Source organism: Temnothorax curvispinosus, unplaced genomic scaffold (assembly GCF_003070985.1).
Source record: "Temnothorax curvispinosus isolate PA1 unplaced genomic scaffold, ASM307098v1 QBEX01003248.1, whole genome shotgun sequence".
Lineage (NCBI taxonomy): Eukaryota > Metazoa > Arthropoda > Insecta > Hymenoptera > Formicidae > Temnothorax > Temnothorax curvispinosus.
The window spans coordinates 50,197-76,574 of NW_020213028.1; the positions used below are offsets into that span (position 1 = coordinate 50,197).

Sequence of the window (26,378 nt, forward strand, 5' to 3'; positions counted from 1 at the left end):
TGCCGTCGAGCTTTATTGCATCGCGACGAATAAATATAAAAGCGGGAATGCGAAATGCGCAATAAAACAAAAAGAAAAAAAAAGAAAAAAACGGAGAGTCCTGGACGCGGCGCTGCGCTTTTTCCGCGACGTTTTTAATAATATCCCCCTTTGTCCGGTATATCGAGCTCCGGCGTAATTACGATCGAACGCGAGCCACGTACGAGGTAGTGGAATTGTAAAGTCGATGGCGGTATCTAAACATTTCTCAACGCTCGCTCTTGTACTCCGTCAAGTCGGATGGTGCACGAGCTGTAAGTGCGAGCGAGCGACTCTTTTTCATCCGTTTGGATTGTTTGGAACATGCTGCACGTGAAAAAAAATACTGCGATGAATACCCGAGCTTTCTCATCAACTTTCGTAATGATTGCCGCGACGAGACTCCGAAACATCGGGCCATATCCGCGATAGCTGGAATCGAATTTCCAGCGATGTGCGAGAAATTACCGTGTCGCCGAACACCTCGATCTCGATTGCGTTTCACCGGGACAGTGTTGGGATAAAAGTTCAGAAAGATAAATTTCTCTTAATGTGCCGTCAAGCGAGTCCGGGGAATCCCGCGTTAAAGTCAGCAACTTGAGCTCCATTCGTCTTTGCGAACGTTCCTCGCGTCTTAATTTGTCCCGTTACGCTCGTTAGCGCTTCTACGGTGCCACTCGTTAAGACACCGAGTCTTCGAAAATGAAATATAGAACAAGGAGGACACCTCTTCCGAACTAATTTTCCGCGAGATATCCGCGACGGACTCCTGGTAAACATTCCCGGATAGGATATAACTCGAGATTCAACTTGCTTGACTCAACTGACGTGAACGATACGAGGATTCGACGGGGTGCGTTTTGAGTAATTTCTTGAGCGTGACTTTTTTATTGATTTCCGCATCCGCGCTGAGAGAAGTAATTGCAATTGTAACCAGGCCCCTAATTAATCGCGGCAAAACCGTCTCTTGCAAAGAGACGTACAAAATATCACGACAACGCTGCAGCTATCGATCGCACGAAATAGCTAATACGCTAATTAGTGTAATATAATCGCGCGTGGGTCAATACGTAGGTGGCAACAATCCCCGTGCCTCGTAATATAATCAATTCCATTCAGATATTTATAATTAAAACGCGAAGCCTGCTTTAAATGTAATTCAAATTAATCATAACGCATACATTCGTGCATTCTAATGCATTATTCGACTGTGAATTCGATAGCCTCGTATGTACGTTCGATATTCTGTTGACGCAGTCAAGTCACCGGAATCTCTGGGTAGCCACTTGGCGTCATTGCTCTCGGAAGCGGAACACAGAGTTCAGGAGCTCGGGGGCAGTACTTCCGGCAGCGGTGGGTCAATTTTGTTGGAACCGCCTAGCAGTCACAGGGCCAGTTTTTCCACGCAACATAACAATCTCACGGGATGCGGCGGTAGCACGGAGGATAAGCAACTTTCTCTGTGGGAAAGGAGAGCCAGGGCCCTCAGGAAAATGCTGCTGGGTTTCGATCAAGCGCGTAAGTTCAATAGATTCAGAGCCAGTTTCACCAACCACGGTTAGCTTAACCGACGGTTAAAGTAAGCAGGGTGGATTCATTTCTATTGGTCAATCCTGCTAACTTTAACCGTCGGTTAAGTTAACCGTGGTTAGTGAAATTGGCTCTCAATCTATTAATCTAACTTGTACGGCTATCACCTTTTTAAAAGGATAAATTTACAACAAATACTTTTGTATTAAAATAAAAATCTTTTATTTCAGGCCCACCCGACATGCCTTTCTTAGTCGCGGTCGACGTCACCGGAACGACATCGATAACAGTCAGGTTTCAAGAACCGGACTCGCACGACTCTCCGATCTGTACCAAGTTCAAGGTCCAATGGAGCCTGCACGAGGACTTTTCGGTTATATGCGGCGAGAGGGAAGTCCTGGACATGAAGCAGAGAGAGTGTCGGATCGAGGATCTGACTCAAGGGCAAAAATATCACTTTCGCGCCGCCGCCGGAAATTTAAAGGGTTACAGCAGGTTCATGAATTCGACGCCCGCACACGTTACACCTAGCAGTAAGTACCATACTTAAGCATAGCACGTTCAAATTTAACATTCTCAATTTAACATAAATTTACGATGACTCGAAGGTTGGAGGGACATAGACGGCAGGGTGCCCAGATTCGCGGGGCGACTGGAAGAGCTGAACACTCTGTTCACCGATATCAGGCGACCGGAGTATACGCAAGAAACGCCGGCGGTGCAGAGGCGAAATCACAAAAAGAAAACAACGATAAAACAGCTCTTCACGGCGACGAGTAAATTCCAGAAGAATCTCAGACGAGGAGTGTTTCTAGCGTGTCTACTGTACCACGAGGACAAAGTTCTCGTTACAAACGAGGACTTCTTGCCCGTGATCGAAATCGACGAGACGTATCCCAGTTGCATATACAACGATTTTCATTGGCTCATGAAAGTCGCGTGCACCTGGGACGATGTTAAATCCCTTCGGCAAGATATGGAGAAGAGTCACAGCAGCTCGACTAATCACTTTAGGATAAAGTTGCTTCAAGCTGCTGCTCAAATGCAGGTAACGTTGTACATTGTTTATTAAAAATACTGAACTTTTATTTAGCCCAATTACTCAAGCTTGTATTGCTCACTCAAAAATATAGAGAAGAACATCTTACGATATTCCATTTGATGTATTTTGCAGGCTGCCCTGGGCATACAGGACCTTGGACAATTGTATCATAAACCTATCAGAGACATTCAAGGCACCTTAGTGTTCTCGACAGTAAATTATATAAAGTCGCCGAAATTGGTTTCTGTATTAAACAGCAGGTGGCTGCCGCTCAGTAAAGTTATAAAGAAGGTCATAACGCACGAGGATAGTAACGTCGGCGATATCTTGATGACCAGCATACAAGAGCAAATGACATATCACCAAGTCAGTGGTATCAAACTACCTAATGGTTTATATCTCGCTTACCTAAAAATGCAAAGCAGCGTGGACCTCATACAACTCGTTGTCCCGACGAAATCTCCAAACGTATTGCCGCATTGCAAGATTCGTGACAATTCGCACGTGTCCGCGTAAGTTTACGTTCATTAAAACGCAAAATATACCAGTAATTCAGTGTCACGGCTATCTATTGTATTATCGTGCTTTCGCTTTCATCTGTTCAAGGGAGGAGTGGGACTATCTCAAGCGAGTGCCGCGCATCTGCACGTCCGAGACTTCCGTGAAGGAATCCGAGGAGAAGGAGAACGTGACGAACGAGGCGCAAGGCACGGAACAACAAAAGCTGTTTGTCGATCAGATCGCCGCGACAGCGCGACGACTGTTCAATTACATGGAGATCAGTCCGGAGGATTCGCTGGTGCATCGATTATACGACGCCGAGGTGATCGAGCTGACTCACGACGTGTCGTTCCTGATCGTCGTGCCACCCGCCGAAACCGCCTGCTGCGTACCTGGCACGCGAGAGATTCTGCTACAACGTGGCGATCTTTTGTCGTTGCCTATTCCTGTCTTCGAGATGGTCTACCTGAATACGTATCAGAAGGATGTAATCAATCGTTACTCCAGACTCAGCTGCATCTTGGAACTGGACACCGCGCAGGCCCAGCATAATCACCGAGAGGCCTTTAGTTCCTTGGAGTTGAGCGTCGCGAAGGACAAACTGGCGAGATTGCAGGATCTACAGTTGCAAGTAAACAGCGTGTGGAAAAGCGCCAGGTGGCTGATCGACGTTATAACTTTCGCGAGAGATCGCGGCTCCTCACAACAAAACGTAATTATTATTGCTTTCTGTAATCGTATCCTACAATACCTGTCTTATAATTTTAGCTTACACTTCTGATTTTATCGTTTAATTAATATACGATATTTTCTCGCAGATCGCGTCGCAAACCATTGGGATATCTATGAAGCACCTGTTCAGTCTCGACAGAAATAAAAACAGCAACAGTAACAGCTTGAAACGAAGTTTGTTACAATTACCACCTAGAGATCCTAAGCTCGTGAAATCGAGTCCCGGCCGTGGCAGCTGGCCGGGTCCCAATCTGTCGAAATCGTCCTCCAATCTTCTCACGACAGAATTCAGCAAGAGCGAGCAACAGCTGCCCAGCGGGCAACACGTGCGCAAAGGTAGCAACACCTCGACAACCTCGGAGCCGCAGAAATCGTCGTGCGCACCGATAAGCAGCAACAGCAATCTGAGCACTCTGACGACTACCAGCAGCGTGAATCATCTGATACCGCTGCAGAACGTGAGACTGCCGCCCTCCAAGTCCGAGGACACCCTGATCCTCGCCAAGTACAAACACAGCCCGCGAAATCGTTCCGCTACGATAACGTCGGCGTCGGCCACCACCAGTCCGTTACTGAGTATAAAGCCCATGATTTATACCGGCTCGTTACTGAGCGTCTCCACGGCGATGACGAACACCACGAGTCTGCTTAGTGTGAGCAACACGAATTCCGACAGTCTACACTCGCTGAGCAGTGACGAGTACTCCGCGACGAATTCGAGCGTGTGCTTGAAACCCGGCCAGCCGGGGATCAAGGTCAAAACGTCCAAGCCGACCGCGAGTGTCGCGGCGATGGCCGCCGTTCCGACGGATAATCTAGACGAGGAGAAGGAAGAAACGACTATGATGCCACCTCTGCCAGGCATTCTTCAGGTACGGCCTTTAATTTTGTGCTATTTAACGCGTAAAATTTTTTCCTCATAACATCATCACTATCATAATAGTTACGACGTTTCGAATAGTTTAATTTTCAGCGACATTAAAATCCCCCTGGACTCGCGACATGCGGTCTTTAAATGATATTTTTCCTTCCTAGGGAACACAAGTCTAACCCGATTATAATTAAAAAACAGCTCACTTGGTCCTCTAAAGTGCAAAGTGATGTAGTGGACACATTGAGTAAGCCGTCACACCGTTAAATTTCAACGCTTGCTCTGCTCGATTATGCTTAAATATTATGCTTAATGTGCCAAAATCAGTACGGCATGAGAGATTTATTATGATCGTTTTATACTTTGTATCTAATAGCTATTTTGAAAATAAACTATGTCTGTATGTAATGTGTTATAACAGTATGACGTCGTGTCAAAGGGTATTGCATACAAATTATTAATAACATATACCTGAGTTTTATGGTACTAACGTGTTGTATATAATTATGTATTTTTGCGGCTTGGATATCTATTTTTTTCAGTGTTTGTCTAAACACAAAGTGTGTCTATGAGATTAAGAAGCTAAGTGAATTACAAGAAAGTGCTAACTTTGAAAAAGCAAAATGTTTAATAGACTTTGAAAAGCTTGATAAATATTGTTTTGTGAATAATGAAAATGCTGAATAATCTTTTATGACATTTTGCTTGTTCTTTTATTCACTGAGTATTGAAATCTTTCAGACACACCATGTATATTACGCATAAGCTTTTATACATCGATATAACATTTTTATGCGATTTCAGTCGTATAATTTTATTGATTCTAAATTATGTACACATTTATAGATACACTTGTTCCTTACTCGAAACTGCTGCATTTTGCTAATTGAATCTTTTTATCATGTGACTTATATACCATTTGCCAAACATAAAAGATACATCTTTTAATGCTATTGCAGGTTTACGCGGCCTACGAGACCGGTTTGGCAGCTGGTACCAGCTTGAAGCTACACGTAACACCAAGGACTACGGCGCGGGAAGTCGTGGATCTGGTCGTTAAACAACTGAACATGGCAGTGGTTCTAAAAGGGCTAAAGGGGCCCACCTACACGGCCGACGAGCTACCAAACTTTTGTCTAGTTGCCGTAATCGGTGCGCGAGAGCGTTGCTTAAGGGACGATTTTAAACCGCTTCACCTGCAGAATCCGTGGAAGAAGGGACGGCTGTACGTTAGGCAAAAGCAGGATGTTCTTGCTGCTCTTGAGCACAGCAGTAAACACACCGCATACTTATAACAGAAGTAAAGCCGCGGTAATTTTTAAGCGAATAATAATCTACCGAATAATGTAAATTGAATTTCAGTACGTCCTATACGTGTAAACGTAACGTTCCCTGATAACGACATTTCGCATAAAGCATCCTAGTCGTACATCTTCAATAAACGGCACTACCAACAAACAAAATGTTTTAATGAACAGCGACTACCTAAAGAAAAATTCATACAACGCCTCACGAACCGAGAGCTACTTCCCTTGTGAATTACTCTTCCAATTTTATTCTTCGATATTCTTGAACGAATGTGACTTCGTGAGATCTGGTCACTACGTGTGAAAAACAAGTTGTATATTCAAAATTATTTTACTGGGGAAAAAGAATGCTTGGCCTCTTATATAAATGACATGTTAGTCTTAAAAAATTCAATAATTATTTTAAACATTGCTTATTAAAGTGTCTATCTTCTACTCTTTACTTTTTATAAACGAAATGATATTGTTTTCGTGAGAGAAATTTAGATTTTTTTTGTCGACGCAATTATATTCTGGTCTAATTTTATTGTTATACGTAGATTTACGCGCTTTAGGATGTTCAATAGCCGCTGAGAGAAACACGAAAGAAAAATATTAAATAATTAAAATATATTGATGCTTCTCCATATGGACAATTAATCACTGATTATGAAACGTCGCGACGTAACCTCGAGGGATCGTTACGTAAGTGTGATAAGTACCAGTGAAAAAAGAAGTCTGTTTTATTTTATTAGGCTTGCACATTCCGACTCGGGAATTCAAGCATCGATCTGTAATATTCTTCGAATGTTAGTTAGTTTGTAAATGAATAATACTTGAAATATACTGTTATATTTTATGTACCGATCTCAATGTTTTATTCGATATGCGTATTATCAAGAGCCAAGTATAAGCTGTTTTTGAGAGATCTCATTATTCCTTTGCAATTCGTTGTGTCCAAGCATACTTCATCATTGCGAAATCAGTGAAGGCTTTTAGCGCATAAGACAAATGTAACAGAAGAATACTTGGATACTTCGAGTCAGTAAGGATATCTTTTTGAAGTCAGTAAAAGTTTTATATTTATACTATTAAAATTATAAAATATCTGTAAAGGAATATTTTACGTTCTAATGTATGACAAAGTTATCGATGATGATTACACATGACACACTTTCTGCTTGACTAGATCCATGTTACCAGGCTCAGAAATAGGAAATAAAATGATTTCACGTGCGATTTTTCGATGCGTGTCGATCCGACGCAGTGTACTTTTTTTAAATATTCAAAATAGAATAATAAATAAAGAATGAAAAGTTCCTAAAGTCTGGTAGCATCATCTAAAAATGGCTTAGAGTAATAAGTATATTTTTTAGGAAAGGCCCGACAAATTTTGTTAATAAAAACGATGTAAGAGAGAAATTCTATAGAACGAAAGGAGAAAAGAATAAAAAGGTTAATCTAAGATTTTAATTGAAAAATATTTTAAATCTAAAGCGGCGAGTAACGTCTAAACCAGTTTTATGGTTAGTTATTAGTATAGTTAGGACGAAGAGGCTTATAGACTATTGTACATAACAGAACAAAGAGTATTATTAATCTACTATTACTTCAAAAATAACAAATAAGTTGTAGTTTCTTTGTTTTGATTTTTAATTTCTGTTTTACTGTGACGCATATAGAGATACGTTATTTGTTTTATTACAAAATGTTTACACGCGTTTTGTATATCCAAATATACATTTATTTTATCTCGTTTTAAAATCGTATGGTAAAGAGAAATTTGGCATAAGCCTCGGATCAGATTTACCTTGAAAAATTTATTAAAAAAAAGTCTAATCAAAAAGAATTAACTTTCACGTTATTGTAAACAGCGCATTTAGCAAAATTTTTAAAGAATGTAGTTGATACGTCGCGTATAGGTAAATTGTACCCGATTGCATCCGATTAGAAGAGGACGACGGTACGGCAGTCGACGTATTAACCGATTGGATAAGTATCATAATGTAGAGTGGTTTGCTGAATATTACCCCAGCCGCACAATATTACTGCACAATATTATCACGCGACGAACTTCCCAAACGATCGCGTTGCACATTTCGTATTCAATCTTATCAACAAGATTAACTAGCGCAGCATATAACACTTATATGTAGCCATTCGACTAACAGCGAAGAGAATAATGTGTTAAAAAAAAAAAGGAATCTCTTTTCGGCTATCCGGATAGTAAGAAGGTAGCACGAGTGACAAAGTGAAGCGAAGATAAAGAAACGCATGTGCGTAACGTATGTCTGTGTGCGTGTTGTCGGTTGTAAATCCATATTTCTCTTACTTTGCCCGCCGAAAGCCTGCGTAATATCGATCTGTCAAGCGAAGAGCCCTAATCTCGAATGCCCGTGCAGGTATTTATCGTGAAATCCGTCCTTCACGTCGCAGATCCGATTTGGCTGTATATTCGAAGACCCTCCCTCGAATATTGACGCTTATTGAGCAGTAGTATCGTGCACCAAGGGGCCACCTGCGTTTAGCGAGGATGGTGCACATATTTTTTTATCGACAAAGTAGCAAAAGATCGAATAAATTGTTAAGCGGGCAGAGCGAGTCTCGCTGGCTGCATACGTAAGTTCGTGCACCGCGAAATCCGCCGATGTCGCAGAAAGAAAAACCGACACGGGAATTACAATTCGCAGTAAGCTTCGTAACCACCAAGCTGATTGGTACTTTAACAAAAATGCTAGCGGTGTATTGATTTAATTGTGCAGTCCGTACCCTCTGCCTCGTCTTCGTTATCTTTGCCTATAGACGCACGATCGTTGAGAGCCAACGGGCACCCGCGCTCATTTCCGTTTGATCGAGAAGACGATAGAAATTTTATTAGTACTACATGAGTGTCTATCGATGTTGAATGTAAAAATAACCCTTAGCATATAAATATTACGACGATGGAAGAGCAAGAGGCACGCCGAGCCAACGAAGGTGGCTGAAATATTTGTAAATATTTCGAGGAGAAGGAGCGACCGCACGCACAAGGAAACTAGAGGGAGAGATTACTTCGAACGTGAGAGAGAACGCGGAGGAAAAAAAATTCTCGTTTCTACGATCCACTCATCACGATGTAATTATAGTTGTGCCTACGCGACGGCGATGTGAGTTAATTAGTCGATATCCGAACGACGACTTCTCGCGCCCCGAACCCTTTTGCTTCCCCCCCCCCCCCCCTCCCATTCCCGTCCCTCCCCCGTGTCCAGAAACAGAGATCACTCGGACGCGTATGCTTCGTAAAAAGAGCGATGTAACGCGCGCGCGAGTAAATTATGTACAGTAGCGAATTGGTGTTTGTATAGAAGAGATGGCTTCGTTTCTGTTGCGACTGAGTTCTTCCCCCGTTTTTTCAGCAGGGGACAATGTACTACGACGGAAACGCACGAAATAAAGTATAATATTGTATTTGTCTCGAGAAAATTTATTCGTACGACCTTAGCCCGGTTGGAAGACCGATGGGCGCGACGACCATTCCTATTTCCTTTTACCTTTGTAAATCCTTTTACCGTGTAATTAATGAAAGTACAATATATAATTATTGAAACATAAAGCGAGAGGAAAGTCATCTGTGCGTTTTATAATTGAAAAAGAAAAGATTATATACGTTGTCGTAAAGTTCACTAATCTTTTTTTTTAACCTTATAGTTTATCAAACTAATCAACTACGTGAATTAAAAAGTAGAGAAAATTGATAAAGTTATAATCGTATGCTCTCTGGTATTAAATTTAAGAAATTTGCAAAAAGTTGATGTGATTAGTTTGAATTCTGAGAGGTTCGTTTATTATAGTATGTAGGTGTATGATTGATTAACGAACTATATAATTCTTTTCTTTCTCATAAAAGGACAAAAATCAAAATAGATTTACTGAGAAAAAAATGTTCTGGATTTTAGTAAATATTAGTTTGCATACAACTGTGACTCCATTTATTAAAATAAAGAAAATTTTCCTTTTTATTAGTATATTTTTTTCCTAGTGAATACACATATACTAATAAAAAGCAATTTTTTCTTTATTTTAGTAAATAAAGTCACAGTTGTATGCAAACTAATATTTACTAAAATCCAGAACAATTTTTTCTCAGTGTTAGTTTGCTTTCTGACAAGCTTATTTACAGCGTGTAAGTGTGCGTTTAATTAACGAACTATACAACTATTCTTTTTTTTACGAAAGGTAGAAATAAGAATAGGTACATTGGAAATTTTTCATATATTCCCACCGTCAATTCATATCTCTTCTGGAAGAACCTGTATCCGTTGGATACTATCCAATCCCACCCAGCATCATCACCTCCGGCGAATCAAACGCGCGAGCGAGACAAGAACCCGGACCCTCGGCGACCGATAGTCCTGCTGACCCACTTCCGTCTTGTTTCTCGTCTTGCCGCGAGAACCACCACCTACTCCTTACTTGTGTCCTCCCCACCTTAGGCACGATTCTATATTCTGCCCTTCCGGCGAATGTGCCGTGAATGAGTTTCCGCCGTTTGTAAATTTTTACGAACGACATCGACGTAAGACGAGAGTCTGATCATGGGACGAGAGCCGTGAAGGAACGTCGCGTTTGTCGAGAAGAAACGAGAGAAAGTCTCGGTAATCCAAACCACCGGCCGGTTGTTTATTACGTGATTGCGATAATAGTTAACGACGATAATTGTTAATAATTTACTCCGCGGCGCCGCTAATTGCGTCAGCGGAGCTGTCATACCGGAGCGAAATTTGACCTGGTCTGGCGGTCTACTTACTCAAGACTAGGGCGTGCGGAATAAAAAGAGAACCGCTCGAAAAAAAAAGAACCCTGCACCAACCATTGCAAAACGTTGCAGTTTTATCAGATCGAGGCTTGCTTTTGGCCGAGCAAAACCGGCGCTACGCCACTGCGGAAGTGCCAGCACGAATTTAACTGTGTTGCGGGTGTATGGTATATACGTATACAGTTAATGCTCATTGTCGCGAAAACACGGACAGCCGCGCGAGCGTACGCGATTGGCTGACCCGCAGTCCGGATTCGCCCTCGGCTGACCCCGTTGTTGACTGACCCACTGGCGAGATACTGATAGCGCGACGCTACACGATCACCGCGCGGAGTCAGTTTGCTTTGGCATTTAATTGCACGGCGTCACGAAAGAAAGACGCTTCGCACGACTGATAACGGTATTTTCGATTATCTTTTTTACACCTCGGGAAGTAGATAACGACCGATTATAAGCGTGTGGGTCAACGTAGGGACGATTCAAGTTCGAGATTCCCTGGCTGAGGAAATGCGTGCACTCAGAGGAAACAAAATAGTTCTGCAAACTACAATGTAATATATCATAAAGTCATGAGAACAGAAGTAGTTTTGAGAACTATATAATGTAAAAATTGTTATAAAAATAAATTATTTATAAATTAAAATACAGTCACGATACTAAATGTGACGTTGGATATTAACATTATTTCATTAGTTGTATGTAACTATTAAATAGTAATAAAATGACACAATAACTATAGTATACATAATTGTATAGATTTCATTACTAATAGGCTACGATAATTATATTCTTTCTTTAATTTACACAGGCAAAACATTTTTCTGATCAATTATTATATCGTAATAATAATTTTCTATAATTGTTCATACTATTTTTCTCTCCGAGCGTGATATCTTCTGCAATAAATTTCTTGATTATAGATCGTTTCTGTCGATTATAATTTTTTGAGTCATGAGAAAATTATAAGATGTCCATTAGTAATATTAAATTAATTATTAATATCATTTTGATCGTGCGAGAAGAGTAGAGCCGCGAGTATCAATCAAATTATTACGTCAACTCGTTCCGTTCAACACGACGGCTGTAGAAGCAGCTTTAACAAAGGGCCGCAATATCTTCTCTTTTCGCACGATTAAGTTGATATTAATAGCCAATTTAATATTACTATGTTAATATCGAGCAGTAACCATCGAGTGATTCAAAATGCAGCAATAACGTTTGCTAACTGACAAATTAATATTAGACCGGCGATCTGCCCGATGACCAAAATTGTCACACAAGTTTACTTATTCCACATTTCTTTCTTTTTTTTTACCTTTACAGCTTTTAATCCTTTCGAGATCGAACGATATTCGTCACAGTGCGATTGACGTGTCCTGCTGCACGCGGCGCATTCTGATGCAAGGCTGTGCACGGATTTGCAAAACAGATTTTATTAATGGCAATTTTGACGCAACGAGTCGGGCAACGGCACGCGGCTGAATATGCAACGAGCAACGCGAGTATCAATCAAATTATTACGCCAACTTGTTCCGCACGACGGCCGTAGGAACAACTCGCTGACACAATGGTCCGCGTTATACCCCCGCTCTGCGAAGTACAAAGTACAATACGTAGTTACACGTAAGGGTGGAACGTGATGGACCGCGCGCTTTATATACGTAGGGTCACACCTTTCAAGCGGAAAAATAAAGAATTTCTTCCTCTTCACCGGATATCCATCCCTTACAATTACATGGGAATATCATGATTAAATAAGAGATTTACGAATTCATCGCGTTCTCCGTGTCTGGCGGTAGCCCACTTTTCTACTGCGAGCCGCGCACCCTCCGGCGTCGCGCGGCCGCAAAGGCCCGCGAAGGCCCAGAAAACGCATCCGGCGACCGTGTGTCCCCTCTTCTCGCAGAACCGCCGCTCGTACTGTCCGGCTCATGCGTCGGGCTTTACACGGATCTCCCGGCCGTGCACGTGCATGTGCATAGCCGCGTTGCGAAAGAATTATGCGGGGCACAAGGTCCGACCGGCCGCTCGCCGGTCGAATTTTTACCAATCGAAGGTTACGTATATCGCGGCGAGTTGGATTTCTGCTGCACGCATACGCTACAATGCATATACCTCTCCTCTCTCCGCTCTTTCTCTTTACGTCCGCCGACTCCCTCGCCCTCCTCCGTTCTCCCGCTTTGTGACGCGGAGTTCACGATCGTGAGTCATATCCGCGCGAAGGAGTCAAGACCGAGTAGCCGGGGATGAGATTTCGCAAATTTTTCGCCGAGCGGATTCGTGCACGGTCGGCACAATGCGACCCTAAGATCGCCGCTAAAATATTTTATAATCGACTTGAATCGAACGAATTAAAGTTTCCTTTCGTGGTAATAAAAATTTATGTCACGTAGCATTTGAAAAGAGTGCACGGAAAGAATCGGACAGGTCGATCTACTTTCGTCCACCTCTTCCAATTCGATATTATTATTTATTTATGAACGGTAGCCTTCGATAATTGCAAGTTCCGCGAGTTACTGGATTTCGGTCGTCTCGGTCTTTATCGTCCACGTCCCCCTCCAGGCAAGAAGGTGAACAACGGCGACGAGGAGGACGACTCCAACAACGGCGAGGACGTCGACGACAAACGACCGGCACGACGCGGAGGAAGAAGAAAAGAGAGACGAGTGTTCGGTGAAGCCTACCGACCGGCTATTTGGAACACGGCCGATCAGTTCCTTCGGCGCCTTCGCACCGTGGACGTGGACACGCGGACGTCCTTTGTCGCCGATTTCGTACGCGCGCCTCTGTCCCGAACTGGGTGAAGACGAGACGTCGGGGAATCCCGCGAAAAATCGCGCGACGCGTCGTGTTTCCGAATCGATGACCGATCCGAAAGGATTAGAGCCGAGCTTTGTAAATCTGCTGCGAAGAAACGAAGTTGATCGGGAAAAATGTTTCGTGAGATAGTTCAGGACAGTTCATGATAAGGCCTGGAGTCGGTCGATTCGTCTCGTTAAAAGTATCCGGCACGAGTAAGTTTACAGTAACCGATGGTGCGAAGAGAAATTAAAAAGAGTGTGATATGCATTTTGATTTGTTACACGTTCGATTTGGATTACAAATAAAGTTACGTTTAAATTTTTTAATTTATAATAAATTTCAGAATGATCATGAAAAATATCTTCTTTGTTACTAGACAAATTTTTAATAAAAATTAATAAATACTTTTTTGACACCTAGTTTGAAAAGAACTGTATAATAAAAAAATTTTTTTTTCTCCAGACACATACCCGTATTACCTATGAGAAATATATAGTGTGATTAAGTTTACCGACCTAATTTTCGCGTTTGTATCTTTTTTCGTATCGGGCTGTATTTCTTCATAGAATTCGCTTTAGCAAACCAAGCAAGGAAGTTACGGAGTTTTGCCTTTTTCCGGTAAGGTCACCGGTAGGAAAGCTCGCCATATATTGCCATTAGTATAATTAACCCAGATTTTCCCGGATTTATGGTGAACGGCACGCGGGTCAGAGCCGCACACTGCACATTATAACAGACGGCCGACATGCCTTTAACTGCGAAGAAATAGCAAAAAATTGCATCGTTCAATTGCATAATGTTACCAGACTATAACTAATACCTGTCGTGTACAATTAATAACATAGTCATAATGAAAAAAAAATTTCAGTTAATTGTTTCAAAGTTATCGAAAAGTCTAAGTATATAGAGAGCCTGAAAGGTCAGACTAACAAATAATCATACATCGTGGCGCAGCAAGTTGTAACTATAATCATTATATTCGCGAGCATTAAGTCGTACCATCGTTGATTGGATTACCGGAGTCAATTAAAAGTCAAAGAAGACAGAAGCTAATTTAAAATTTTGATAAAAACGCGATTAAGAGAAAAAACGTTGAACACGTTGAACGTGCCTAAAAAGTTGCATGGATCGTGATACAATTGAGACGTGAAAATATAGTCTTCATCCGGGAGGAGAATCATTCTCGTGTACATATATAATATACATGACGCGGCGCTTAATATATTAACCGATACTGACAGTTATGTCCGGCGACGTTGCAAACATGATATGACGCTTATAGCCATCAAATGCGCTTCATGCTTTTCTTTAGTGCTGCTATTCAAAATCTGGCCTCCGCAGTTTTCAGTATACGCGTGCTACTTTTTTCAAGCGTGAAACGACGCTGTCTGATTAATAAATTTTATGCAGAATAACTGTTATGATCCAATGTGTTACGATCAATCTCATATCATTAATATGTTCGAGACATCATAGAGATTCAGTCGCAAACAATGTACAATTCTATTCAATGTACAAAGCTATTAATTAAAATAATAGAAAAATATTAAATATTAAAAGTATAATTTAAAATTAAATTAAATTAAATTAATAGAAAATACAGAACTTATGACATTATACTCGGGCTGAGATTGCAATCAGTTTAAATAAAATTCCAATATCGTTTTTTAAATCCCTATTAATACTGTTTCTCGTTACGTTTGCAATTACGTTTTGCAATTATCGCGAGATTACTGTTTGTTTAGGGAAGATATTCGACAATAACGCGAAACGATATCAGCAGTGGCACAATGTCGGAGGGTTGCACAAGTTGCAGAGGCGCGAATTATGCGAGTGGCACTTTGCAATTAGGCTCGACTGCCGGTGGCAATACCGGAAGCTCGTCGCCCACGTCTGGGACGACCTGTACAACTACAAGGAGAGTCCAGGTCCGAGCAAAAGTGTTATATGGCACGGGCAAAGCAATAGCGAACTTGCAAGCGCAGGAAAAAGCGGCCAGACACTGACGAGGTAATTCATAATAACCGTAATTAACTACATTAACTGCGATGAAATATGTGCACCATATACAATACCACCACCTTCCCGACAGGATAATGCTTTAATAATTTTTTCACTTCCTTAAGAATTATTCAAAGATTTTTTACGATTTTCAACTATATACTTCGTCAAACTTTACTAAGTTTACAATGAATAAAAGATAAATAAGAAACAGAATGGATTCAATTCTTTTAATTCAAAATTAAAGCATTATAGAAGTTCAACTTTTTTAAAACACATACGTAATATAATAATATATCATTATGAAAAAATTCGCAAATTTTAGCACATTAAAAGTAGTATCCTTGCGATAAATCAGTAGTTGAAAAATGTTTTAAAAAGAATTTAAAATTGTAGTACTGTAAAAGAGATGGTTATTACTCTAAAGAAAAAAGTTAATTTATTTCACATTGATTTTTTTGCTTCTTAATAACAAAAGTTACATAAAATCGTATAATCATATAACATTTAACGATACATGCTAAGAAAATATAATTTTTCGAAAGTCATTCAACTTGAGTGGAATGGATGTAAAAAATCTAATTCGACGATAACCGGATTAGTAGAAACATATTAGACTGTCAACGATCAACGGACGGCAGCGATCAATCGAGAAAATGTTAATCGTACGACACGCTGATTAGTAGTATAATCTCATACATTTCGACTTGTCTTCTCGCCGATATAATGAGTGTTCTGAATCCGTATCCAAGAAACCGTAAACACCGTAACACAATTATAGGAAGCTCGATCTTACGTCTTCCTGCCGCGCGATGCCCGAGCAAAGCGGAGTCTTCCCGTAACGAGATGATTAACAGCGGACAGTCGAAATAACGAGATAACGCGTCGGGGCGCCGCGGATAACAGTAAAAATACGCAAAAAACGACGATACCGGCATCGACGAACAAAAAGCAAAGCCCGGAGGCACCTCTTCCTCACGGATAAGACCAGTCGGTCGATCTGATCACCGGTTAGTACCTGGTTAACCGTCCTCGAGAAGGCCGCCGCCTCGATTCGACGATCCACGCGTATCTCCGTGTCATTTCTTTTTTAATTCTTCATCTTTTTCCCGTTTCTCGATCTTGCTCTCTACCGTTTCCGCGTCTTCGTTCGACACTTTACGATTTCGCGCTGCCGAGTATGCACCGCCGAATATTGTGAATGCAACCAGGGTCGTGTGTCGCAGGACAAAATGCACTTTGCAACTTTGTGAGTCGATATCGATAAGTGTTTTCGCCTGTTCCTGATACAAACCTACAAACATCCTTGACAAATCGCATCTAAAATGTACCCTAATCAGATTTGTAATCAAGATACTTGTCCGTTGTTTTTAAGCAACGCTTGTCGACGATGTTTGTAAATCTGTACTAAATTTAAAATTTTTAAATATTAGAGAAAATTTTTCTCTAATATTTGTGTAAATGTTAATTAAATTCTCGAATGCAATTTTGAATTAATATTAAAGATTTATAGGCATATAAATATTTTCGTTATAAACATACCTGCATGTTTCTACGATACATTCGCCGTCGAAAAATTCAAGAAAAGATCTCTCTCCAACGACTCAACAAGGTCAATATATAATATCTTTAGTCCATCGTGCCTTTGCTGTTCTACAATTCGCGATCCCGTTACGTCTCTCTCGATCCTAACGCCTCGCGATGCCGAGTTTCATTTAGTGAATGTTCGACTCATCCAGTCCTTCTTGTTCTTTTTTCCTTCTTTTTTTAAATTAATATCTCTCATTGTTACTGTTTTTAATTTGCTTCACTCGATCGTTTAGTTATTATACATGTCGATTTTCACACCTTATTAAATGTCGTATTTTATGATGATATAATATAGCAAAAATAGAATTATTTTTTAACGTCACAACGTTGCAAAATTCAATTTATCTAATTATATTTTGTTACAATAAGACTTCAAGTATTTATTTAAATCCTGTGATACACGGGAAAAGGAAGAGAAGGAGAACGCGCGTTGCGATAAACGGTATACCGCGGTACGTTGTATCATGAGTGTGAATGAAATACCCGTGTTTGATTATGCAGATTAGCACGCGATAAAGTCAATGTCACGAGTGGGGAAAAACGTGACATAAATGTCGCTTGAATGTTACTTTGAGCACGATCGATATCAGAAACTCGTGCACATATCAGTGAAAGTCAGATCGAAATGACATGCGAAATGCTTTGAAACACTAAAATATCCATCGATCCATAAATCGCTGATTTTTCTTGCCTAAAATTAGTCATCAGCAAAAATATAAATTTTATATCTAATGTTATCTTCGCGAGGCATACATGCACGTGTCACGTTTATATGTAATAAACAGTTGTTATTTTTGTCAGCCTCATCCTTTCTTCCCTCTCCTGCGCATTGTCATCGAAACCGAGGGAACCGAACGATAAACCAGAATCCTACACGAAAAGCCAAACGTCAAATCACGAAGTAAGAATTTCCGGCAAACACGAGCAATCGTTTTTCACATCAACAAACGCTCCAAGGAGGCGAGTAAATATTTCATCGCACTACAATTCTTTAACCCTACGGATCCAAGAAAGCAACGCAAATACTTCGTACCCTGTCGAAGCAGCGCGCTCGAAAGACGTACAGCAGTTGCTGGGGAAAAAGATAGAAGAGGTAGCAACGGATGTGTTACAGCCGAGAGATTCCGACGGAATCACGTACAATCCTGCGAAAGAGACAAATCAGACAGGAGATGGAACCCGACATGAATTTTTGAACGTCTCGCGCATTTCTGAAAACTCCGCAGTAACAGAACCGGTGGCGAGAGAAAAGAAAGATGAAGAAACCAAAAAGACGGAAGATAATCTCGAAGAGGGATCTTCGGCCGGATCGCTGAATAATGCGGGTGTCAAAACTAATATTTCGAAATTGTTGAGCAACGCGAAAAGTAACGCCCCGCAACAAGTAAAGTTTCTTCAAGAACGGAACGGTGGCGTGCAAACAAATAATGATTCTAATATCGGTGATATTTCGGTGACGAAGGCACACCCTGCTAAAAAATCGAACGACACCTCGACTCGAGCGACCGATGCGATCGCGGAAACGCAGAGCGCCGAATCGAAAGTCGGCAATCAAACTCTGAATGACGTCAATCAAGAGAACTGGGAATCCGAGGAAAACGGTCTGATGGAAGCTGCGAATTTTGGATTGCAAGCCATGCACGATCTTTATTATATTCAGGAGCCTAAATTATATTCGATGGGTAAGCGTTTAAAGAAAAATTCATTAATCCCCCGATTTTAATTTCAAATCTTCACGTACGAAACGAACATGCAGGTCTTTATCTGGAGAGCGATAATCCAGCGAGATACGTAGCGGCGTTTAACGATCAGTCGGAGGAAGCGAGAGACCTCGCGAGATTCGGATACGCGGCCCTTCAAGGTACTACTATGTTCTTAAAAAAGTAAGTTTCTAGTAAGTAACAATAAATTTCTAACGCTGAAATGAACACTCTTACGACTATTCCTATTCTGAACGTTTTGTCAGGTTTCCGAATACATCGTTGGAGTTACCTTTATCCCGAAGTAAGCCTACCCAAAGAACCTCGCTGGAACAACAATGTCCACGAAGGGACCCACCTCGATGTCCACGGGCTAGCTTAAGATACAGAACGTCTGACGGTAGCTGCAATAATCTGCAAAATCTCTGGTGGGGTTCCGCGATGTCTGCGATGCGGAGGTAAATATAAAATATAAACGATGCGCGAGAGATAAAAACATTTTAACAATCTCCGAACATAAAAGAAACAGAAACCTTCTCCTTTCAACTTCCGTGCTAAAAAATTTATCATCATACTCAGATTTCTTCCACCGGAATATGACGACGGCGTTCAGAGCATTAGGAGGGCGAAGAACGGAAGGGCGCTCCCAAGCGCACGAGACATCACGACTCTAATCCATGAAAACAAGGACGTACCTCTGGCTTCCGTTACTCACATGCTAATGCAGTGGGGACAGTTTGTAGATCACGATTTGACAGGTGCATTATTAAGAATTCTTTTAATTTTGTTTTAATTTAGATCGTTTTTTTTTCCAAGATACACAGAAAAAAATAATCATTCTACAGCCAAGGAAAGTACTTACTTATTTTATTTTATTTTGTTTAAGTACCGTATTAAATACTTACTCCACAAATCTACCACAAAGTCATTGTAACCGTTACATTTACTCAAAACATTATTCTGGTTTTCAAAGACTTATGTCAAGATATTTGAAAACTATTAGTAAGAAAATATTCTTTGTTGTAAGAAAACTTAAAAGAAATAAAATAAAATAAGTAAGTGCTTTCCTTGGCTGTAGAATAATTATTTTTATGTGTGTACGACTGTATAATTATATCCGTCCTATTAATAGCAACCGGTCAAAGCAGAGGATTTAATGGCACAATACCACGGTGTTGCTTACAAGGAGGCATCGGTTTTCAATCGCCAGAGTTCATGGTAATAAATTGACCAATGATTATATTTGTAACTTCTAACCGTAATACCGATACCATCTATTATAAACATTCCAAGACATTTTATTTGTACAGATATGATTCATATCGTGTCGATACAGGTAACTATATCAAACTGCAACATTTATGAACTGTAACTTTCGTTTCGCTTAGCAAGAAGTTCGCATTTTGATATTCCCCGCGAGAAAAAAACACACGAGAAAAAAATATATTTCTAATATGTGTCAATAGCATCCGGAGTGTCTTCCGATAGCAGTAAATCAGCGCGACAACTTCTATGGCCCTCTGGGTGTGAGGTGTTTGGAATTCCTCAGAAGCGGACCGGCTCCTAAAGAGGGCTGTGAATTTGGCCCAAGAGAACAATTAACCCAAGTGACCAGTTATTTGGATGCCTCCATGGTTTACAGCAGTAACGCCATGCACAGTGACAGTCTGAGGATATTCCGTAACGGTGAGTGCGTCAATTCCGACAGTTTCGATGGAGAGAGAAAAAGAAAGAGAGGAAGAAACTCCCTTCCCGATTCGCCTAGAATTCCTATTTCATTCAACTAAAATTTTGATTTTCTAGGCTTGCTACAACACGGAAGAATACAATCGCGAAGACCTTCGTTCCTGAAACGCGAATCGGATTTGTGCACACGCGGGTCTCTGTCTACGACTTGCTTCCGGGCCGGCGACGGACGTCTAAGCGAGCAACCTGCTCTCACGTCCCTGCACGTCGTCTTTTTAAGATTGCACAACAGGATAGCCACGGAACTATCCGTCCTGAACTCCCATTGGAGCGACGAGAAACTTTTTCAAGAAACTCGAAGGCTCGTCGGCGCGGTGGTCCAACATATAACTTATCGAGAGTTCCTGCCGATCATTCTTGGTAAGACAACGTACTTCCAATTCGGTAGTTACTGCATTCACTCGAAGATAACATGATCGATAGTGTCGTAAAGATTAAAAGAGATAAAACGTTCTGAAGTAAAGCAAACTGACGTTCCCCAGGCCCTCAGGTGATGAAAATCTTTGACCTGGAAGTTCTTAAAAAGGGTTACTACGAAGGGTACGATCCGACCGTAAATCCCACCATTGCAAATTCATTTTCTACAGCGGCTTATCGATTCGGACACTCCTTGGTCCAGCGGAGTTTTATTAGGTTTGATAGCGATCACAGGCCTATCTTTAATAGTGAGTAAAATTATTACAATATAATTATTGCAAATATTATGTTATTATTAGATTTAATATTATTATAATAATGAAAAGAATAATATATTTTAAAGCCCATTTTTCAGGCGACCTATAATTATTTCAGAAATCTAAAACATTTCTGTTTATAATTTTATGTATAATACGTAACATATGAAGAATCAGAATGCACATATATAAAATATATTTTAAAATACATACATCAAATACGGCGTATAAAGCGATAAATATAATTTTATTCTAAAATCTGAAGAAAATTATAGGTCGTCTAACAAAGAAGTAATATTGTATAAAGTCTTTAGTTACTGGATTTAAAATCAGATCAATAATTTAGCACCAGTAAATATAAATTTTAGAGAAAAAATAAACTTTTATAAGCGTAAATATTCGAGACACGTGCCCTATGCTGCTGCATTACGGTGTACTCGCTGCATAGTACAGTACACGGTAAAATGCTTACAGGCGTTGCAAAAATACAGTTACATTCAATATTTATTAAATAGACTTATGTGGCACTTACGTTCCATTCTCGGATTAAACATTTTGTTTAAAAATCTTAAAATATACTTCTATTTATTAATTTGAGATATCTTAAGTCTTAAAGATATCTGTCAGATACAATTTTGAATCACGATATATAAATATTTAGACACAATGTTTTCTAAGTATCTAATGAGTTATCTAACAAAAAAATAAAAAGCGATTTTTTTTATTAATATAACGCTTATAGCATGATATCATAATTAACTTCATTAAAACAAAATTGAGCAGTAATCAACACGAAAAATAAATACTGTCACAGATGTTTCGATTCACGACGAGTTCAGCAATCCTGCGAACCTGGATACGGCGGGATCCGTCGATCGCCTTCTTCTAGGACTAGTGAATCAACCCTGCCAAAGGCGGGACGAATTCATAACCGAAGAAATAACGAATCATCTTTTTCAAACGCCCGGTTTCGCATTCGGCATGGATCTCGCCTCTATCAATATTCAGCGGGGAAGAGATCACGGTTTACCGCCTTACGTGCGATGGCGCGAGCCTTGTGGCCTGTCCCCAATAAAAACCTTCGAGGATCTTGACAGAGTGATGTCGCCAAGCATCACGAGAAAATTTAGATCGCTATACTCGTCGGTGGAGGATATCGACCTCTACTCAGCTGGTCTGGCGGAGAAATCAATGGTTGGCGGCCTGGTCGGTCCGACTTTCGCTTGTATAATCGCTCAACAATTCAGTAATCTGCGACGTGGCGATCGATTCTGGTATGAGAATCCCGACAGCGAAAGCAGCTTCACCGCCGGTCAGTTGCAACAGATCAGACAAGTCAGTTTGGCCCAAATACTGTGTCGAACGATGGACGGCATCAAGACCATACAACCGTTTGTTTTCCTCGCGGCGGATGCGTTAAAGAATCAACGTTTTTCTTGCAATGATCCGGCCATCGGGCATCTAAACCTCGAATTCTGGGCCGAACGACCATCCGAATTCATAGGCGACACCGGCAAGTCGCAGAAAGCTAAACGAACAGCAACCAAGACGAGTAGTTCTGTTTCCAGACAAAGAGAGGAGAACATCAATACTAAGAAGAAAAAACCTAATTCCGAATCGACAAAGGTTGCAACTTCAAAGCCTTTCCAGGATAGCGTTAACCAACAGAATAAAATCGTCCTGAAGAGACCATTTGGGCGCCCGGACTACAACAATAACGTCACGATCGTGGTCCAGAACAACGCTGTAAACGCACCTGTTTTCGTGAACGAGGGTATTTACGGTTCGCATATCAAATTACAGGAACAGCAGCCTAAACCAAGCTCAAACCTTCACCATCCTTTAATAAATCCTCTGTATCGACCGCAGGGGAAACCTATACCGACGACTATCCCACATTCACCAAGTTCTTACTTAGCACGTCAGCCATATGTTCCCTACACTTTCAGCGATCCCCATAATCCGAATCCGCTAGCCTACGGATACAGATCGCCTGCTTTCGCACAGGATGACGACGTCGTTTATGACAACTACTTCGCTAGTAGTCCCAGGCCTACTCTCTACACTTATTACACGAATTTCCAGCAGGCATCTACTACCAAAATGCCAGAGGTTGACGGTTATTTGATTAATTACGGACTCTTAAATCATGACTCACTTCCAACGCATACTTATGAAAGACCTAAGCCTCCAGAAAATTTCGGACACTATGAATTAAACGATGAACAAAAACCGGCGCAGAAACCGAATTACGGTGGTCCTAAACCTCTGACAAATATACAGTTGACCAGACCAAGTTATGCATCGAGTGATGAATTTTATACGCACAGACCAAATTATGATGAGTATAAACCTTTAATAACCACACGACCGAATTCTCGACCAAGTTATGCATCGAATGATGAATCTCATCATACGCACAGACCGAGTTATGGTGGACATAAACCTTCAACAACAACCACACGACCGAACTCTCAACCGAATGTGTATATAGTAAATAATATATCTCATCATATCCACAGACCAAGTTATGACGGATATAGACCTTCAACGACCACGCGACCGAATTACGTATCGAATAGTGAACTTTATTACACGCACAAACCAAGTTACGATGGACATAGACCTTCAACGACCACACGACCGAACTCTCAACCGAATGTGTATATAATAAATAATGAATCTAATCATACCCACAGACCAAGTTACGATGGACACAGACCTTCGACGACCACGCGACCGAATTACGTATTGAATAACGAACCTTATCACACATACAAACCAAGTTACGATGGACATAGACCTTCCACGCCGCAAAATTCCCGACCGAATTTCGAATCAAACGATGAACTGTACAACGGACCAGATTATAATAGACCTAAACCTCCAGGCAACTCGCAATCAAATGATGATTTGTATCACGTACAGAGACCAATTTATAACGGATTCATAAGCTCACTAAACTTGCGGCCAGACAGGCCGAATCAGGAACCATATGGCATACAAAAACCAAGCAGTGTCGAAAATTTCCATTTACAAAACGATGATTTGATTAACAGACCGAATGAAGGTTATCCTGCTAATTCTAATAAACCACAATATCAGGGACAGTGGAACGATTATCAGAAGAGACCTAGCGAGAAACCGTATGATTACGACGATCCTGATGTATATCAGAAAAAGCCGAACAATAAACTATCAAGTTATAGCCCTGACAATTCTCATCAAATATTATCGACTACGAGGCCAAGTAACGAATATAATTCTCAATTTTGGAAAAAAGACTCGGTGCATTCCATCAAGGATCCTGTACAAGGTGGACTTTATGGATCTGTTCCGATTTCCGAACGTGAAGGAACAAATATTCCTTCTTATCAAAAAAATACGCCTACAGATTCGAGTACTTCGTCTTCTACAAATAATAATTACAATCGATACTCTGATACTACTCCGATTTATCAAAAAATACTGTCGTCCACTCAAAGTAGTTGGACGGATGTCTCACTCTATACAAAAGAAAGCAGTACTCAACCTCCTTTTAGCAAAGATCCGTTTTACAGTTTACTTCTATCCCACCAGAACCCAACAATTCACCCGAATTATCAAAAAGACGATCAATCAAAATTATCTTCAAAAGTGTCAGTCGATAAACTCCCTGTAACTGACTCATACAAACATGATTCTAAAAATCCCACAAAATCATCCAGTTTAAATGACCAATTATTATCCAGCACTCCGTATTGGTCAGAAACTTCGACGATTGGTGTTCAAATACATAAACAAGAGGGACATTTTAATTCTAAACCAACGAAGGTACAAAGCGTCACAATCGTCAGCGAAACAATCGAGACAGTCCAGCATCCTGGCCATTCCGGATACATATCTCAACACAAAGCTACTAGCGAAACTCCGAGACCGTTGGCGCAGCCGAAAAAAACCAGCGTACCAGTTACCAAGAAAGCTGGACAGTATTATTACGAGAGGAATGTGTTGCATCGATATCCAGGCGAAGTAGTTGACCAAATTCCCAAAAATAATCACCATTCGACAGACAGGCCTGAGGAGACACTCGTTCGAGAAAAGGCATCTGAGAAGATTGCAGTAGAAGCATCGGTTACTGTTGGTCCCGTAACGAACTCTAAAGTGAATCAAAGCATCGATAGTAAATTGACGACGACACCTACGCTCATGATTACTGATCATGATAATCGCAGAGATGACGTGGTGGACGACCTCGAACGTGCTTTCTTGGCAGACATCGAAAGTGTTGCACCGACTGACGTTTCCGACAGGTATTTCTTTTAAATTCTGCTTGCATGAACAACTGCGCTTTGAAACCGCAATGTATACAAGATGTATACATCGCCCACATGCTTTACATAATCAACTAGCCAAACAAGTGTATATTTCACTGAGAGACACTATTTCGCAATAGTCGTAATATACCTTTGATTAAATGCTTTTAATTAAATACCTTTAATATCTTTAATTCAGTTATATCTGTTTCTACATTATGTTCATGACAGATAATCTTGAAACGCTAATAAACTTTTATAACTCGTTTTACAACTTCTGCAAAAGTGTCTTTTTCTCCTTAGTTAGCGAGTTACTAAGATATAATTTTACGCTTGTTGAAATATCTGATTTTTTTTTTTAGAGCGAATCATTGGGTGAATTTGCAAGAGGATCTGAATTTAGCATCAATGGAAATTCCAGCAGTTCCGTTCGATGAATCCGCGAACGCCAAGGAATTACCTAAGCCCATTAAATCGCGGAGTCACGCTACTTAAAGTTCTACGCTTCTTAATTCGTCCTCAGTACTTTCGATTCCCGAATGAAATGGAAACAATAGAAAGTTTTATAACTTCGTTTACTTATATTATCGAATATCGTTAAAATCATTTATTTCAAAAAAGTACAGAAATATTAAACCAATGCTATATATAGAGAGAATTACGAAATATTTATTTTAGGCTTCACTCTCTTATTTAGCAAATATAAGTAAATATATATTATCTCATTCAGTAAAGTGTATCTATACGTTTAGATGCTAAGTTTTCAAAAGAGTATTTATCTGCAGAATGTCTTTT

At 40.5% G+C, this 26,378-nt stretch overlaps 2 protein-coding genes across 5 annotated transcripts in view; both read left to right on the forward strand.

Moving 5' to 3' along the window:
• Positions 1–9,427, forward strand: part of LOC112452333 (ankyrin repeat and fibronectin type-III domain-containing protein 1) — a 43,258-nt gene extending 33,831 nt beyond the window's left edge. For 3 of the 4 annotated variants that reach the window (XM_025012471.1, XM_025012472.1, XM_025012470.1), the window contains 7 exons: positions 1,276–1,536; positions 1,779–2,081; positions 2,157–2,596; positions 2,723–3,102; positions 3,197–3,803; positions 3,910–4,695; positions 5,654–9,427. In XM_025012471.1, coding sequence (XP_024868239.1) covers positions 1,276–1,536; positions 1,779–2,081; positions 2,157–2,596; positions 2,723–3,102; positions 3,197–3,803; positions 3,910–4,695; positions 5,654–5,989 — 3,113 coding nt within the window. In that variant the 3' untranslated portion in view covers positions 5,990–9,427. Of the gene's footprint in view, positions 1–1,275; positions 1,537–1,778; positions 2,082–2,156; positions 2,597–2,722; positions 3,103–3,196; positions 3,804–3,909; positions 4,696–4,858; positions 4,942–5,653 lie in introns of all 4 variants that reach the window. The other variant, XR_003040487.1, reaches the window with a different exon arrangement.
• A 4,001-nt stretch (positions 9,428–13,428) lies between these two features.
• Positions 13,429–26,364, forward strand: LOC112452335. The gene is made up of 12 exons (XM_025012473.1): positions 13,429–13,789; positions 15,323–15,587; positions 17,970–18,850; positions 18,925–19,051; positions 19,135–19,326; positions 19,448–19,626; positions 20,001–20,086; positions 20,335–20,554; positions 20,672–20,974; positions 21,097–21,279; positions 22,103–25,580; positions 25,946–26,364. Exons 1-12 carry the CDS (start codon positions 13,738–13,740, stop codon positions 26,076–26,078), a joined length of 6,099 nt encoding a protein of 2,032 aa, XP_024868241.1. The 5' UTR covers positions 13,429–13,737; the 3' UTR covers positions 26,079–26,364.
• Positions 26,365–26,378: the final 14 nt, after the last annotated feature.

Bases quoted from the DNA above. Each gene is read 5' to 3' on its own strand.
- LOC112452335 (XM_025012473.1), top strand. From the start codon at position 13,738: ATGATAAGGCCTGGAGTCGGTCGATTCGTCTCGTTAAAAGTATCCGGC. The intron at 19,052-19,134 runs GTAAGTTTCTAG...ACGTTTTGTCAG, and splicing joins ACTACTATGTTCTTAAAAAA to GTTTCCGAATACATCGTTGG. The intron at 20,975-21,096 runs GTAAGACAACGT...GACGTTCCCCAG, and splicing joins GTTCCTGCCGATCATTCTTG to GCCCTCAGGTGATGAAAATC.